This window comes from Amphiura filiformis, chromosome 15 (assembly GCF_039555335.1).
Source record: "Amphiura filiformis chromosome 15, Afil_fr2py, whole genome shotgun sequence".
Classification (NCBI taxonomy): Eukaryota; Metazoa; Echinodermata; class Ophiuroidea; order Amphilepidida; family Amphiuridae; genus Amphiura; species Amphiura filiformis.
In genome coordinates this window covers 40,112,484-40,131,659 of record NC_092642.1, presented here as the reverse complement: position 1 = coordinate 40,131,659, position 19,176 = coordinate 40,112,484, and the positions used below count along the sequence as shown (strand labels likewise).

The window sequence follows — 19,176 nt, the reverse complement described above, 5'->3', positions numbered from 1 at the left end:
CATGTGTCACAGACTTTCTTTTTGTTTTGATTTCAGTTTTGGGATGTTTTCTTTTTGAGTAATTTTCCTTGTGTTTACTGTTTGAGTTCAGGCTGTGTAGTTACTGTTATAGAATTTGTGTAAGAGGATCATTCTTGGGCCCCCCAAAAAACAGGGTTGTTAGGTTAAAACCGCCCCGGTTAAAACCGGTTTAAACCTGGTTTAAACCGGGCAGTTTTGACCACTAAAAAGTGGTCAAAACTGGTCAAAACCCATTGTGATACTTAAAAGTCACCATTTAATGCAGTAATTCAAGACAAATAACTTCCCAATACAACCCAAGCCCATTTACATGAACAGAAAGGAACATTTAGTGATAATACATAATTTGAGTTAATAGCATTCTGAATATGCTGAAGTGACATCTAGGCGTACCGGTACATCATGATGATGTACATACAGTAGGCCTGTAATGTAAAACTTTACATTTTAACATTACTCACGAATTACTAGCAAGAAGGTAGAAAATTTTGCGTATTAATTGTTATTCTTGTTAACCATTGTTTTTAAGATATCAACTTCCTAGATAGCCTATATAACATACAAAATAAACAGACTTTGCATTTTTCTTCGTTTTTATACAAAAATAAGACTAAATCAATAATTAGGATCATTTCTCAGGGATCAGTGTATGATTTGGTAACATAAATAATTAATCTAATTAATATTAATTAAGTCAGCAGTATAAGAAAATATAAACGAAATGGAATTTGGTATTGTAAATTGTTAACACGGATTGTTAGAGAGTGTGCAGACTGCTACTTTACCATGTTTACAAAATTATGAGATCTCAAGCAAACTGTTCCTTTAAGTTGTTAATTTGACTGATCAAAACCCAATTAGCATTGGAAGTCATTAGCAAAACTATGTAATTGCAAGAAGTTTCTTTTCTATCACAATCACAGTATTTATGCCATGTGGAATCGTACTTCTTAGTATTGACCAGTTTTGACCGGTTTAAACCAGGTTTTGTCCGGTTTTAACCTGGTTTTAACCGCTTTGTGGACAAAACAGGTTTTGACCGCCCAACTTAACAACCCTGCCAAAAAAGGTTCACTTGTCCGAAAAGGTAAGGGTGAGGGTCATGGTTAGAGTCTGGGGTCATGGGGGTTGGTTTAGGGTTGGGTACTAGGGAACTTGTCGGACTAGCAACACCTTTTTATTTTTTGTATTGAGCCAATTGGAAGTGTTGTAAGAATAGATTAATGGGAAGGGGGGATTAATGTTATATTGCCAAGCGATCTAAAATAATGCTTGTTGGTTACTCAGATGATATATCGTGTACAATCTGAGCCACTGTAAGCAAGAAAGGCAGTGTGCCTGTGGATTTAATGAAACGGACCTCTACTACCCACCAAAACTTTTAATTCTGAACCCTTTCAATAATAGGTGGGGTGCTTAATTCACCAACACAAGTTAAGTTACTGCAAAATGTTTTTGATTAGATTACCATTCCCCAAAGCATAACAATTTCTAATTTTAATTTATTAGAAACCAACCCAGTTTGCATTTCATATAGTTCAAAATATGTAAATCAACTCAAGAGGATTCTGACTTGCAATGCTACGCATGTATGACTCGCGAATCGCACATGGAGACAAAAATAGTAAACCTGTGGCCTGCCTATTGGCATTTATCGGCAAGATGAACTGGAGTTTGCATCCTTTAGCTTAAGCGTTACAAGGTTTGCACAATACACAACTCAATATAAACATGCACATGCTTCAAATCTACTGAGCATGTGGTTCTCGACACATAAACATGGCAGAGTCGGATCTCTTTGGGTCTAATCTCTGATAAACCAAAATTATAACGGTAGGAAATCGGACAATTCAAGATCATTTTGATAACAAAGAGATATCTGGCTCTGGGTCCATTGCATTGCCTGTTTTGGATTTTTGTTTCGCGCTGGACTAGACATACCAACCCAAGATATTGGATATTATTAGAGGGTCTTCTGGACCTTATCATGTTTACAAGTCACTTGTGGAGTGCAAAAAGAGTACCTACTGGGCAGGGTCTTAGCTAGCCACCCGTCTGGCCGTCATTTTAGACGGGGCATTTGCTCCTGGGACGGGCAAAATTAATGCCTTTGACAGATCCTATATTATAAATTGTATGTCTTGAGAAGCTAATTGACCTTTTTAGTAGACCCAATTTGTAGAACAAGGCCATATCAGCACATATTTGAACTCATTGAACCCCCAATGGGCTATAGACGTCCGGTAAATATTTTAAAGGTCAAATTAGGACGGGCAATTTTATTCATATGACGGGCAACCTTCAATTTCTAGCTAAGACCCTGCCTACTGGGTACCCGACCGGGTACTGATTATTTCATCATGCGCAAACTGTGATTCAAAGTGCCTGCTTAATTGCATTGTGTGTATAATGATGCATTGTAACGAGAACAAGCGCTAAACACTATGTGCAAATCAATGTAATGCGCAAGCTCAAAAGACTACAGTTATTGTTAAGGCCTTTTAAAATGCTATACCTTAAGAACTGCTATAAATCCAGTGAACACTCCACACAAACTTCGGAGGGGGGAGTGGTCACTGGCTTTAGCAGTTCTAGGGATATAGTGTTTTTAGGGATGGCAGGAGTGAGGAGTCATATGAGCGAGGTAAACCCCTAAATGATTTAGTTTGCTAACTCAACCCCCCAAAAGAAAATTTCAAACACAAAAATAATAATGTCACCTATTTTTGGGCTAAAACACGGGGCCAAAATGATGCCCACCAGCAAATGTTTTAGCTTTGCCCACTCGGACAACTGACCCTGATAGGCCAAAAATAAAAGGATTTTTACCAAGACCACACAAATGGTGATGATGCATAATGACAACAATGGTGGTAGTGATGAACTGTCCAGACATGATGCAGATGAAAAGATGAGTGCCAGGTAAGTTCAGGTAGATTTGATGATAAAAACGGACAAATTTCATACAAGTCTTCACAAAACTAATGCAGCCGTTAATTAAAGCCGGGAAATTAAATTTGCTCCCATTTTGATAAAAATAATCTCAAATTAGTTGTCTCGTTGCAAGAAATCACAGAATAGTTCTAACTAGTGTCTCATCTCAAGTTGAGAGTAACGCCATGATGAATTTCAGTGGCAGATTAGAATTACACATGCTGACCTAATCCCGGTAGGTGCGTATAAATACATATTGAAATGCGATACAACCATGCAAACACCAATTTGAATCAGCCACTGCAAAATGCAACATGGCATTACTTAACTTAAAACAAGACACTATATCTATGGTGCTTTCTTATCCAGGTAACAGCAATTGTCAAAGTCAATACCTCAGTAAGTAATTGTCCTATTTTGATGGGTTACCAACCAGTACCAAGGTAATGAAACATCCTACATAGTACAAACTATTCTTTTTCTGATTTATCATGGAAAGACAAATAGCTTGAGACCATTTTCAACAAAATCGGAGTACTATTACATAGTTCACTCAATAATAATCTACACTCAAGAGACACAATGATCATTTTAGACATAATTTTATTTGAATGAGTCAACCAAAATACTAGTCCCAACTCTCCCTAGAACACAATGTAGAAAATTAATCAAACCCTGTTTTTTGAATATTAAATTTGCATCTTTATAACTGTGCACTAAAACTCTACAATACGTGGTGAACTTGAACAATTGGTAAAATTAGGGAAGATTAAAGTTGTCTTCCATAGGGGGTGTATGGATTCCAACTGGAATACCTCAATACTGTCAAAGTGAACATTTTGAACACCCATTGTCAATTTGGAACAACAGGTTTTATTTGTTTTCTTACATTTACCATGCACAAAAGGAATATATTTTCATTGTTATTTTTGCGGTAGCTGCTTTTACTGCGAAAAGCGCAAAACTAAATGAAGCGTGAGAATTTACAGTTGTATAAATGGTAGACACATTTATATATTTAAATCAATTCACCCAGCAATCCATTGATTGAATTAGACCTATTTGATACAAAAATTTGACGGGTTTTGGGTTTTGTTATCACACGAACGGGAAAATATCTTCTATTTGGAGAATCGCCCTTTTTAGGGAAATTAATATGAAAATGTTAAGTACACAATGTTTTAATATATACATAGCATTTCTTGTCAATATTATTAAATCATATTAGATCATATTTAATGAATCCCATTTTTGCAGATAGATACCATATCACACAACAAAATAATATTTGGTCTTTTCAAAAAAATAACGTTCAACATGAACGAAAGTTAAACATACAGCACCAATACATAATATTACAATTGTATTAAAATACTAACAATTGTCAAGTTATATTGAAGGATTTGATTAGACTTGTTTGATCATTTTGAATGTCGGATTTTTCAACTTGCTCGCCAGCCAAGAGCCACTTGGATATTGGAGGTAATGGGGTTACCTGAATGGGTGACTCTATTTGAAATCTACACAGATATTAAGGTGATGTATGGATTTCTTCTATAGTGATGTATGGATTTCAACTGGAAGAGCCAAATGGATAGAAAACCTTCTTGACAGTTATTACCACTCATATAAGTTTTGTGAAAGAGTCATTTTATCCAGGTTTTTACATGATTGTATAAAGCATTTGCAAAGCTACATTTTGCAGAAAACCCCATTGAAATTGAACATTTAGTTCCAAAGATTTAAAAAGACAAAGACAGTTGAAAAGTTTTCAAAACAATATGCAACAAAAGAAATTTATTCTCTTTGTTTGGCTGTATCTGAAACTTCCGACTGATTTTGCTTGATCACATCACTAATGACTCTTGTACAATCATAATAAAATAAGTTTTCACCTTGATTTTTACATAAATCATGTTTTGAAACTACTCACTCTGGTTGATGACATTTATACAGGAAAAAAATGTGGTTATCTACTCCCTATTCCAGAATAATACAGCACTAATTTTTTTGGATTAAACAAATATTATCCTGTTTTGCGAAATGAAACATAGCTAAATCCTAATCCTTTAGTTAGTCCTAACTGGCAATAAAAGTCAAATTTTAATATTTGGTCTATTTTTGGAAATAAGGGCCCAAAACATGCGTTTTTAGGGTGTTTTTCGTATGCTGTGACAATCAAGCCCAAAGACTTGTACCAAGACAAATTTCAGTTTATGCATTATAATTTTTGGAAAAGACCTGTTTCATTCTGATACCCGATAATTTAATTAAAGAAACACAAAAAAGTTAAAATTATAATTTCGGCATATCCTCAAGATTTTGAATGCTTAAGACTTGTTCCAAGTCTTTGATTTTTGTGAATCGATTGTCAGAAAATATGCCGAAAATGCATGTTTTTGGCTCTTTTGTCAAGAAATTAGTAAAATTGTGAATTTTGTCTTTTATTGCCAGTTAGGACTAACTAAAGGATTAGGATCTAGCTATGTTTCATTTGGCAAAACAGGATAATATTTTTTTAATCCCAAAAAATTAGTTCTATATTTTTCTGGAATAGGGAGTAATATTGGCATAACCTTTACCAATCCTGTACTTTATAAATACTGTAAAAGTAGAAATTTTCGCGAGGTTTTTATTTTCGCGAATTTCGCAAGTGGACATAAAATCGCGAAAATAAAAACTTCATGAAAATAACCTTTTCCATTAGGTTTCTATTGTATCAATATCAAAACCGCGAAATTTAATACTCGCGCAATTTTCAAAATCGCGAAAATATTGACTTTTACAGTACATACAGCTTCTTGACATGTCATACTGAGTAAAGAGATTCTATCAAGGAAGTCATTTATTGCAATTTTTTCTACGGGTTGTGGTTACTTTTTCAAGGAAAAAAAAAGTGGTGAAATTAGTTTTTTTTAAACTAAGATTTCGCAAGAATGGAGAGATCTGTTGAGTTGAAATGCATTATTTGGATTTTTTAATATCTTAAAATTGTTTCGCTTGCCCAAGATTGCAATAGTTGGAGAAAGCTTGATGTAGTTGCTTACTCCACAGCCGACTGATGATGATGATGGTACCATGTGTTACTTTTCACATTGCTAATGAAAAAAAAAAACATCCTATACTACAGAAAAATGATTAAGTGCCCTAAAATTACTGCCTGTTTCAATTCTTGGAAAAACATTACACAGATAAATGTATCATTAATTCAGTGGCATAGCGTGGGTCATCATATTGGGGGGCATGATGGGGGGGTGCATGGTTTGATTGGGGCACATTCTTAATATCTTTTCAAATGAAATTATACCCTAATATTATTTGTGAAGTGCAGTTTTGTTTTATAGATTTAAAAAAGCTAGTACAGTCCAAGTCATCAAGAGCTCCTGTTGCCAAATTGAACAAATTTGGCATACATATTTGACACACATGTTTGATTAAAGCCATAATGTACAAATTCCATCAAATTTTAATTTTGTTATTCTTTATTCAAAATACTGAAATAATATTAGTAATAACTGCCGGGAAGGGGTTCTGTCCATTTTAAACTTAAATAGAAATGTAAAGTGAAAGAAATTCAAATGGTTATTTTGGCCATTTAACATTTAGTTCTATGGGAGGACATAAAGTCATACTAAAAAATTATGACTTTATATCGAACTTTGCTCTGTTGACCTACAAACACAATAAATTTGGCCGATTCCATTTTGAAAAAACAAAATTAACCAATTTCATATTATAAGAACGTATATACATTATGGCTTTAAGAGCTTTATAATTCACAAAAGTTCTTGTAAACAAATCCAAAGAAATTTGGGTAGCTGTTAAATGAGTTTCATTGTAGTGCTCTCTCAAATTGGGTCCTCCTCATCTTTTGTTCTAGTTAGAACTTGACACTGGTGGCGCCCTTTTAGCTTTGATACAAGACCTTTTGTGAATTGTATTTATTGACAATCCTGATGAACTGATTTACAGATAGTAACTTGTAAGCAATTTGTGACAAGTTTTAAGACATTTTTTTATGTAATATGAACAAATACGTATTAGTTAGAACACCCCCTTAATTAAAATGTTAAGTCCCCAAAACATTGCTTTCATATCTAAGTCAACTTGTGAACTTCTTTTTGGAGACACTAGGATCCACAACATGCTCATCTATCAGGGCGCAGTTCTTTAACTCCAATACAATTTGTTCATTCATTGAATGACCTGCGATAATTTAGGTACAAAAACTTATACTCTGCAGCTTGAGGTCAAATTTTGCACTATGATTATTTAATTGAAGTTATTGAACTATGCCATTGGGATGAGGCTATTGTGGTTCATAGTGAGAGAGCCAGGACATCCATTTCATGCCCATTGACTCACTCATCAACAACCCATAATTGGACTGCTAATTCACTGCTGAAATCTTACATTAATACACCATAATGACATAATTTCACTCACTGCCTCACACATGCACTTTCTTACTTAAGATTGTAGATATTGCAAATACCTTGCATTAATTACATTTCCATAGTACATGTACTTGGCTATTCCAGTTGAAATACATACAATGAACTTTGATTCGTAGATAGGTTGGGCTAAATAACTGAAATGGTTGAGCCATGCTTCATCAAGCAATTTTGCAGAATAGTACTTTTTTAATTAAAAAGAAAATAATGTTGCTTTTTTTTTTTAATTGAGGAGTAGATAAACTTAATCAAAAATGACAAGGCCTAGTAAAATGAGCTATTCCAGTTAAAATACATACATCGGAAGTTGTTACTTTAATTAATCTTCCACACAGCATGAGGACACAGTGGCTCATCAGTGGTTCGGCCTCTCATAATCTGAGAGCTTGCTCGACGTTCACGGGTTCTACTCCCCATCCCACCTGGGTGGGGTGAGGCAAGCGAGACCCAGGTGCAATGGGAAGCTGTTAGGGGTAGTCACAGTCGTTACACTGATGAACCCTGCGCCATTTGTAAGCTGCAAACATGGTTCCTGCATATTCTCATGACGGCGTAATAAATGTAAAGTGCTGTGTTTACGACATAAAGCGCTATATAAATATCTACATTTTATTACAATTTAGTGTGAATTTCAAATTGAGTTACCTGAATGGGTGGCTCCATTTGAAATCTACACTGTGAGTGGGAGATCGTAGTAATGGCATATATAGAGAGTGTATGGATTACAACTGGAATCTCATCCCTATAATAGACACATGTTTGTTTCAATCATGCTTTCAATCATTTTCTTTTAATACAACATAAACTAATAACAAGAAACTTTGACCTGGTCAGTATCACACAAGTTTGCAACAAGTGTTTACACATTATATTCAACATAAATATCTGTTGGTTATTTTATATACAGTCATATACAACAGCACCTTATGAATATTATAATTACATTAGGGGCTGTGCAGTAATTATGAGCCTTGGTGGAAGGGTAAAATTGGGTGGCAAGAAATTTTTGTCCAGCCGAGAGGAGACAGGGCAAGCTATTTTTGGCAAGCCGAGAGGGGGCAAGCGACTTTTGGCAGGCCGAGAGGGGGAAAGCATTTTTTGGCATGCCATTTGGAAATTTTACTCCCCTGGACTTATAATTATTGCACAGTCCCTTGTGATTTGACCCCGGTCCCCGCACTCCGAGCATCCGCGGGTATTCATGCTTGTCGGTGAACTTTAAAAACACCCCCTTTTGCATCTCATTTCGCGAAGTTTTTAGGGAGAAAAACATCCCTTTTTTTAACGATTTTCGCGAATTATTTGCCCTTCAACAATACCCCTATTTTCGCTAAAACACAAACAATATTTCTAATATTAGGGATGCCCTCTCAATACAGTTTCCACTAGAGCGATTTTTCATGTACTGTGTGCGTGCACTCACACACGTATTGTCTATGGAGAAACTGATCGATACAAGAAATCCCAGGCATGTTAAATGGGCGTACATACTTGTTTTGATCCAAATGTAGGCCTATATCAGGGTGTTTCAAGAAATTCCTGATTCCACCAGAAAACATTCACCAAACTTTTTCCTGTTTGGTCAGTAAAGAGAGAGGACCTTCCTGCATGAAGAGATCAACTTTTTTAATGAAAAATTTAATGAGATGAGAACTACAACAGGTTGAAGTGACACCATTCCGTGCATCAGGTGTTCAAACGCAATTATCTCCGAATTTGGAGTGAATCAGACAAGCAAACTTACATACTCATAAAATTTAACTATTTATGAAGACAAAATGTGTAGGATGTTAAGAAATTTAAGAATGTTTAAGCCTACATGGCCCATCTCAAATCATGCACTTCCCGTGCACTTCTCACTACCATGTCCATTTCATAGGGAGTATAAAAACCGGGGACCATCATGGCTTCCATGCACACAGTGTATTGCTCAATGTAGTAAAGATAACCTTTGAGTTGCAGCAAATTCTCAAAATTGGTAGTGATTAATGTTACCAAACTTATGCCATGATGAAATATAATAATTTTTGAAGATAAAATGTGCTGACCTTAAAAGATTGAACAATGTTTAAGACTACCGCTTTTCATTTGAAATAATGCACTTATTGTTCATCTCCTCTATGGAGATATTTTCCATGGCGGCCATCTATGATCATGCTTGAGGTTTCAACAAACAAACCATGGGTTTTGAGGTCTTATAGTTTTTGTTGTATGTCAACAAAATCGATTAAATTTTCAGGATGATCTTATTTTCATGTTGTTATAAGCAAATATAATGTTCCAGATAAGATAGTTAATAAATACATTAAGAAAAAGTACCTTAAAGTTGCACTTTCTGTTAGTATTCCTTTTTGGACTTTAACTTTTTAACATGTTCTAGCAGCCCTATATAAAAACCGTGACACTCGAAAAGGCCATATCTCTGGAATGAAACGTCCGATTAAGATTATTTAAACGCCAAAATGTTTCTTTCATCAATTCCCATCCAATAAGTTAGGTCTGAATCAATTTAAAAGTACTTCAATTTTTAGTGGACATGCCTACTAATATACCCTTTTCTGCAGAAACGCGTAGGCTGCTCGATGAAAATACCTTTTTTTTTCAATTTCGCGAACACATGGTTTGAAAAAACACCCCTTTTTTTGTGTGTTTCGCGAATCGCGTTTCTTCATCTGAAATCACCCCTTATTTCGCGAAATTTTCGACGAGCATGAATACCCGCAGATGCACGGAGTGCGGGGACCGGGGATTTGACAAATTTGTGTTCATTTTACAAACATATCCATTATCATACTCCTACTCAATAGAAACTATGTTTCTTTTCCTTCCCTCTTCAACATTTGTTACCAGACACTTTGAATTTGATTCAAAACTTGGCAATGTTTCAAAACATTTCTGTAAACATCTTTTGAAAAGGGAAATTAATAATAGGGTCTACATACCTATACACTCCTTGGGCTATTGCAGTTAAAATCCATACACCCTATGGAAGGCATGAATGGGAGACTCCATTTGGAATATACACCCCTGTGTGAGAGATTATAGGGCATGTCTTCCATAGGGGTGTATGGATTTCAACTGGAATAACCAAGTCTGATTATCTTATAATATGAAATTAGTTATATTGAGGTAAATTTAAACTGGTCACACAACTTAGGAAAAAATTTGACTTACTCACATTTTCGTCCATCATCCGACGAGATTTTTTCAAGAGTGGTTGACTGGAGCGGGATTTTGGTCATGTGACTTAGTTAATTAGTTAATGAAATTAGTTTTTATTTAATTTTTTGGCATATTTGTAAATGTTTACACATGTCTCAACTTACACCTAAATGGAATCGGTCAAATTTGTTGTGTTTGTAGGTCAACAGAAGAATTTTGACATAAAGTCATAATTATTACTTTATGTCATTATGACTCAAGTCATAATTATTTGCTAACCAGTCATAATTGCTAACCAGTCATAAAAACTCCATGTTAAACGACCAAAATAGTAAGCAGGTTTCTTTTACTTTCCTTTGTTATTTAAGCTGAAAATGAACAGAAAGCTTTCCCAGCAGTTATTACTAATATTATTTCAGCATTTTGGAATAACGAAATAAAAAATTTGACGGAAATCAAACATTATGGCTTTAAGGGAACTAGGTGATGCACTTCAATGGTATTGTTACATGCTGATCAACCCCCTCAGTCCTTTCCATAACAAAACAAAAATGTGTCAAAATAACATAAACGATTTTAAAGCATACATGTACATTGTAAAAAAAATAGAATCACTGTTGTTACGCCCCCTCCGTTCCAAACAAAACTAGTTTTGTTCATAATGATGTATTGATCCCTTGGTCTGATGCCAGACAAAATTCTGGAAAACCATATTCTGACAGGTAATATGATCCTTATAAAAGTTGTACGGGGTAACATTCAATTACATTGAAAACATTATGAACTAGTGACTCATGACCCACTGTTGACTTTGAAGACAGCGGGTTTGCTGTGGTATTACCATAACATTGGTTTAAAAATTAATGTTGTGGATGACTTGATATAATGTTTCCATATTTTATTTGCAGTTTACCACATGAATAACAACTTTCATAAATCAATTTGAACTTTCTGTGCATTTATGGAATTGGTAGAAAATTATTATGAGGAAAAATCACTGAAGCACTAAAAAGATACTGGTATGCAAATTATCATATAAATTACTAAGTATTAATTACTAATAATGCAGTCTTTCAACTGTTTTGGCTCCTTGTAAAGCTGCAGCGTTATATAATTTGTATCAAGGCATCGGTACATTGCCACGGTGACCCCTGGATATTACTCTGGCTCCTGTGTTACCACCATAGACTGTAAAACCACAGACAACTTTGTTCTTAGAAATTCCCCCTGGTTATTCTACTGCAAACAACTTCATCATAAAATTTTTTGATATCTTTATTCTGCTCATGTATTTGTTCAAGGCTCCTCCTGCAATATTAATATTTACTATTTGCTTACCCTGGCCTGGTTCAGAATCAAGGCCATAAAAAGGACTAGTATTTACAAATATATCTCCCCATTCTAAAACCTTATTAGCAATATAACAGGTTCCTGACAAATGTGAATTTTTTCACAAAATAATTAAATTATATTAGGCCAAGGAAAGTCAATTTTGAGTTTCCCGTCACCCGCCCTCACTTCATTTTCTGACCCTCACTTGAATTCATTATTGTGATTTTCCAAATACTACCAATGAAAAGTGGTTATATTTGCACAAAAAAAATTATGAGCATCCCTTTATTTTTTGTGGAAAAATCAAAATCAAAACATACATTTTGCTGTCAACCTTGCAGACTCTTTGTAATATACTTTTGAATCTCATTTGGGCTAAACATCCATCTTCAAGTGAGTGTGCGGCAAATAACACATTTTACATGTGTGTTGGTCATATAATGAAAGGCAGACAAATAATGAATAATGAATAATGAAAAAGTTACCTCACTTGTTTTCAGAAATTATGTGACGGGAAACTCAAAATTGACTGTTAGGGGCCTTATAGTTTGATCAGATCGGAATCGGCGGGAAATATTACGCTTTTACCACTACGCTGAAAAATAGATCCCACATTAAGAGTGATGTAGTTGGCCTGTCTGGTCTATATTGTGTGTGTTAACTAAAGTAGGCAAGGTAAAGGTCTTGAATTAATAATTTGTGATACTTGTGACGAGTTGTCACAAGACAATTCTCGAAAGAAAATATATTGATATTAATCCGCAATGTTATAAGGCCCGCCGATTACAAGCTGATCAAACTGTAGTTTTCATTATCACAAGTTCCTTTTTCATTTTTAGAGAAACTAATGAACAAATCTGACAGTTGGCTACTTTCATCCTGGGATAAAATCAACCTAGGGCTATGTTTTTCACATGACACATTTTTTAGTTCATAAGTACATCCACAGTTGTACGACTGAAAGTCAGCATTTCAGACCTCTTACAATACATGGCTTGAAGGTTTTCACTGAGGTCATTGTTATTAAGTTATGTCCAATCCGGAAAGTTGAGAAAGTTTATGGTGTATTATTACAATACCATAATTAACCTCATTTCCACCTTCAATGCATTGTTACTGCCTACCTCTAATCTCTGAATGCCCGTTGTATTAACCAATTAGTGCTAATGAGTCTTTTCCTGATGGTCAATTACATACACCACTTGAGATATAAACACAATATGAAATAAAATATTTACTAATAGTAATAAGCTGATAAATTATGAGATTTGGTCAAGTAACTGTTAATTAAGCAAATAATTTACACATATTTGTGTATAATACATAAGGTGATCTCTTCACACTTCTTCAAAACAAATAACAATAATTAATATAAAAAGTGCTTTTCCAAAACTCGCACAGTCCACCAACCCTGTGGTACTCTTATTACTTTGTAGTGTCACCAGATAATTAAAATGTTATCTAAAACTAACTGTTTTGTTTTTTCAATTTGAAATTTTTGATTGTGAAATATAGCTAAGGCTAAAAAAAAGTTATGTCTCAAAGCCCATGGCAGTTTCAAAAACGAATGCGGAATGAGGTGTTTTTTTAAGATTTTTTTTTTTAAAGATTTTTTTAAAAACAAAATTATGAATTTAGATGTCCTTTTCGAGTGTTCAAAAGTACACAATATGAAATTGTGGTGGATTTACACAATTAAAGTACAAATATCAACCTAAACAATGCGAGTATCGAATCAAGTAACTTTTCTTCCAAATTTGTCTCAGAATTTCATGATTTTACTGCCAAAAACTATACAAAAATTTTTTGAAAAAATAAAAAATGAATTTGCCGTTTCAGCTGACAAGGACGCGCTACGAAAAACTAACGCGCGCGTGGGCTTTGAGACATAACTATTTTTTTTAGCCTAAACAACAGTATTTACTTTTTCAAGAAATAATCTCATGCATCTCCCCTTAAAAAATAATGCTTTTTAATTGTGACCAAATATTAGTCAATTAAAAACATGGTGACTGACAGTAACAGAGCAAACAAGTTTTGGAAAAAACACTCCCTTTATATGTCATAAAGTGCAGTGTATTATACTATAGAGTTGACAGATTTTATTGAATATTTATGTAATTCTGAATAAATTTCATGCTTGAACAGGGCATATTTTAATCACAAAATATCACAAAGCATATTAATGGCTCAAGTGGCCTCATGTACACTACAAAATGTTCTATTTTTATCACTGCCCCAAAATTGTGTAATATTTTATTGAAAATGTGTCGCCTCGCTATGTGATATCGACTAAATTATGCTCTGTACTCAAACTGAACTTTATTTTTCCTTCCTCTACATCTGCTGCTTCTGTTTTTGGTCAAGTGAGAAATATCCAGCTAGTCGTTGACCCAAAATCATACACTGCAGCAAAACATTGGACTATTCCAGTTGCAATCCATAAACCCCGAAGACAGATCTTAATCTTCCACACAGGGAGTGTGAATTTTAAATGGAATCACCCAATCAGTGTTGTCTGCTCCAAAATGGATTATTCCAGTTGAAATCCATACACCCCCTGTGTAAGATATAATCTTACACACAGAGAGTGTGAATTTCATACCTGAATGGGTGACTCCATTTGAAATCTACACCCCCTATGTGGTGATTAAGGTTGTATCTTCCATAGGGTATATAGATTTCAACTGGAATAGCCCATTGCCAAGTTGAAATGGAAAAGGAAATTCTAAAATTCTAAAACTCTTAACAGCTTCAAGATGACTGAAAAACCTTTTCATATTATGAGCATATAGACAATACAGAGTAGTCTCACACACACACCAATCAGTTGTGTCCGAGTTATAAATCATTATGCATAATTTTGCATATTATACAGATATAAATTTGACATATTTTCATAACAGAAAAATATGTCTTAGCACATAATATAGAATCTTTATAAAAAAAAAGCATATCTTGTAAAAAATCTACAAAAATTCAGTTTTGATCACCTTTTCCTGTGCCCTTCATTGCCAGGCCTAGGTGGTTGGCCCATTTTAAATAAAGTCATGTTTATGGTATCTTTAAATGCCAGCATACCAAGTTGGGAATGTGATGCTTCAGTCATGGCTTTAGAACCTATACACATACGATACTGTTCGGGAGTTAAATCCGTATTGCATTCTTTAGGGTGATACGAATGGAAAATACCCGGATCGGTCACACGAACCACGTTAAGATCGGATTGTAGATACTTGCGATACAAATGTAGATCCTCTCCTCCCCATCCGTGGATGTCGAGATCAAATCCTTTAATTGATAGAAAATCTGACCGGTACTGACACGTCATTCGAAACCAAAATCGCGCCAGAAACCTGTATCGCGATGTACATGGAACTGATTGTTTTCAGGAGGTGTGTTTTCCATCGAAGAGTACACAATATTGGGGTTATAAAGACTAAACACAATAGGATAATACACAGTCCTACCAGGTACTGTATGGTACCTGCAATGCTCAATGAATTCCTTGTTAAAGGCTACATCAACATCACAGAAAAACATGAGTACATCGGGGCCATCCCAGCTATACACACCTTCTTGTAAGCCTCTTCCTCTGGAAAAGCTTTCTAGAAGCGACACAACTCTATATTCATGGAAACTGTAAGTATCTTCGAGATACTTCAGAAGGTTCTTGATCTCATCAAGTCCTTCTTCTCCAAAGTACACCACAGTTAGGAAGACTCGTATTTGATTATCTAAACACACACTTTGAAAACGTTCTATAAATGTGCGGAATTTGTCGATACGACCCGAGAGAGGAATGATTATATTGACCAGAACTCGGCTGGTCTCTACTACATGCGTTCTTAGTTTTTGCAGCGGTGAAAATGGCGCAGCAGTTCAATTTATGGTAGTAATTATGGTTCGGATCTTTGAATATAAAATCATAGTATGTTCCAATTGTTCTATCATTTTTAAAGATTCCATCCACAAAATGTTCAATAGATAATTCCTTTGCTGAACTTTGTGCTTTTAAAACATCAATGGCGAAATATACAGCTTCAACTAAATCCTCTTTTTTGTCACCCTTTGGTCGTTCGGCTGGTTTTCGTGAAAGATCTGTTTGGACAGCATAAACTAATTTTGATGTTAGGCTCATAAATGGTACTACTTCATACTCATCGTGGACAGTTCTACGCACATCAATTTTGGCCATCTGTTGTTGAATAAAATTGACAAGATCACTTTGGTCTGCTTCTTGGAATTTGCCATCTTTTGACCTATTAGGTTCCTCTAATTGTTCTACTTTTTCAGTATGCTTTTGCAACTCTAATTTCAAACTGTTAATTTGACTTCGCAGTGCCGTGACCTCAGCACTGTGGCGCTCTTCTTGTTCGCTGAGTGACGCCATGCAGTCTTCTTGCTGCTGCAAATCGGCCGAGTTTGTCTGTGTGTGGACCTCTTGTGTCTGTCGTCGCAATGCAACTTTGGTGATGTCCCGCCATTGACGGATGTAGTGCAGCTTTCCAGGTTAGCAAGGAAGAGGAGGAATGCTATGCAGAAAAAGATGCCTACTTTGAGGCAGTAATACGGATGGTTGGGGTCCTCATCATCCCACGGTGACACGGGGAGTGGTAATTGCACATTGGCAGGAATCTTCTGTCATACAGCACCACCATGGCTCACTACTATCATCATCTGAAAAAAATAATAGAAGAGAAAGACAACATGAGATATTGACTACTAAATCAGATGAGATAAACATATGCATTTAATATCATTTTGAATATTCAACAGAGTATCTGGACAGTTCTTTCAATCCAATCACTTTGTTGTCTGCATGCAGAGTAAATCAAACTATTCTAGAATATATCACTATAATTTGGTTCACCTCAAGTTTGGTAGTGACGTATGTGCATATTTTGCTCGCCACAGTATCGAATCGCGCACGGAAAGTTAAACACGCTGAGTGAACACGCACGCATACAGAGGCGGTTTGTTGTCACGCTTACGGCCTGACCGCGAAAAACCATTGACGTCACTACCAAACTTGAGGTGAACCAAATTATAGTACCAGGGTGTAGCTACATGTAATTCTGTGCAGACTTTCCAAACATGTAAAGACTTTGGACATCTGGCAGAGTTGGCAGCCATCTTACCTTTTGTTAACTGTATTTTTTAGTTTGGTCAAAATGTGTCATTTACAAAGCAATGTGTTAATTATGCACTCCTCATCAAATTACTTACTTCAATAAGCACCCCTGATTGCAGGGTACTAATTAGGTTGAATATGGTAATGGCTATGAAGATGTTCCAGATGCTCGTTAGATGATAACCTGCTGCCTGCTTGTTACATGTACACTAGCTTGTATTTATGCAGTGAGCTTGCCCTTTTTAAACATCTGTCCTACAACATTAACATTCCCCATTGAATGTTTGCTAGTTTCTATTTGCAAGAAATTGCTTCCCTTGCAAAACTAACTTGCTTTTACAAATATGAAATATGAAAATAGTCTATACCAACTATGATAGCCCATATAATACAGGCAGGTCCACCCTTGAACATTGTATTGTACAAGTTTCTGTCAAAGGCTATACTCATGGCACTCATCCTAAAACTAAAACTAGAACATGAAAACCATGATTTTTTGACACCAAAGTTCAAACTCTTGAGCTTATTTACATCCATATATTTATGAGTTTTGCAGGTTTTATCATTCAAAATGTTCAAATAAAGCAGGCACATTGTGGAAGCATCATAGTACCACAATCTGGAAAATAGGAGTTCTGAGTTTTGCTGCTCTAAGTTTAGGCCTATGCCATACAGAAGTTTAAAGAGACATTCAAATATTGGTTGCCATGGACTTGTACTTTCCACATCATCCTGATATTTTTTGTATAATTATTCATAATGGTTATCTTGTCTTTAATATCGTACCTCTGCAATGGGAGGGTGATACAGGAAACAATGTTTCAAGTTAAATAACAAACCTCGCAACTTGATGTATTTGTCACCTGCAACAAGAAAATCAGTGTTGCAAAAGGCTAAGAAAGAAGGCTGGCAAGGATAAATTGGCAACCATACTATTACTTACAGCTTAATTTGGAAACTGTGCTGAACAAAATGTAGTCTACCAGCATGATATACTATGAAAGGGCAACAAAAACTTACTTTTTCAAAGAAGGAATTGAGCTGATTTTATTCACAAACATAGTGATGAGTTATTTAGATCAAGTTGACATTGGGCAATTCTTGGAGCAATTACTAGGCAGACTTTTTGTTCAGAATCTCTGGATATTCCTTTAACAAATTCCTATATGTCTAGACTTTAATCCCGATGTCAACACTGAATCACATATATTCCAGTCCACAGAAACAAATCTTAAAGTAAAATCTAGAAAGAACTCAATTAAACTAGCTGGCAAGAACAACCCAAGTGTTAAATCTACTTTGTTATGTATAAATGTACCATATTTCAGATCTTTGATTTGACTGTACTCCACAACTGTACTATTCAGGAGCTAAGGAACACCTGAACTACTGCGTGAGCTAGCTGAATGCTTTATAGCAAAAGCTAAGGATCGGGAAATAGGCTATAATGGGTATCACCCCACATTTTTCCTTAGCAATTTGCAAAATTGCTAAGGTCTGTTTCTATCAAGTTCTTTCTTTCTTTCTTTCTTTCTTTCTTTCTTTCTGTCAATCTTATAATGAGCCACCGTAGCCATATGCTTTGAGCTATGTTGACCATAGTTGGTCATTAGGACCATTGGGTGGGGGGACAAATGAAACATGATCAACTTCAGGTCAAAGGTCATCCACTTCCGGCCAATGGCCAAAAGCGTGATTTCACTAAAAATGCTACTCCTTCCACAAATTACACAGCACGATGATGGCACTTTGGTACATGCATCAGCTATACCCAGTGTCTAAAAGTTAATGTCCAGAAACGGGGTCAAAGGTCATTAAGGGGATACTTCCGGTATATGACCAAATACCCTAAAATGCTGATGCTGTCGCAAATATATATAGTACAACAATGTTACTTGGTCATCAGGTACAATAGCTGGTGGCACAAATGTCACATGACCAACTCAAGGTCAAAGGTCATGGAAAGGTCATTATGGCCGAAAATGTTATTTCCTATTATTTTTACTAAAACTGCTACTCCTTATAATGAATTACACAGCAAGATGACGCGTCACTTGAAACATGCATTAGCCTTGAGGTCAAAGGTCATACGAAGGTCATTATGGCTGATGTGATTTTCTGTTCTGTTACTAAAAATTC

General features: G+C 35.4%; 1 protein-coding gene across 1 annotated transcript in view; it reads right to left on the bottom strand.

The window, feature by feature from the left end:
- Positions 1 to 12,450: 12,450 nt before the first annotated feature.
- LOC140171632 (chondroitin sulfate N-acetylgalactosaminyltransferase 2-like) overlaps positions 12,451 to 19,176 on the bottom strand; it is a 34,578-nt gene continuing 27,852 nt past the window's right edge. The window contains 5 exon segments of the mRNA XM_072194917.1: positions 12,451 to 15,236; positions 15,239 to 15,783; positions 15,785 to 16,380; positions 16,383 to 16,472; positions 16,475 to 16,583. Of these exon segments, the coding sequence (XP_072051018.1) occupies positions 14,893 to 15,236; positions 15,239 to 15,783; positions 15,785 to 16,380; positions 16,383 to 16,472; positions 16,475 to 16,564 (1,665 nt within the window). The 5' untranslated portion in view covers positions 16,565 to 16,583 and the 3' untranslated portion in view covers positions 12,451 to 14,892.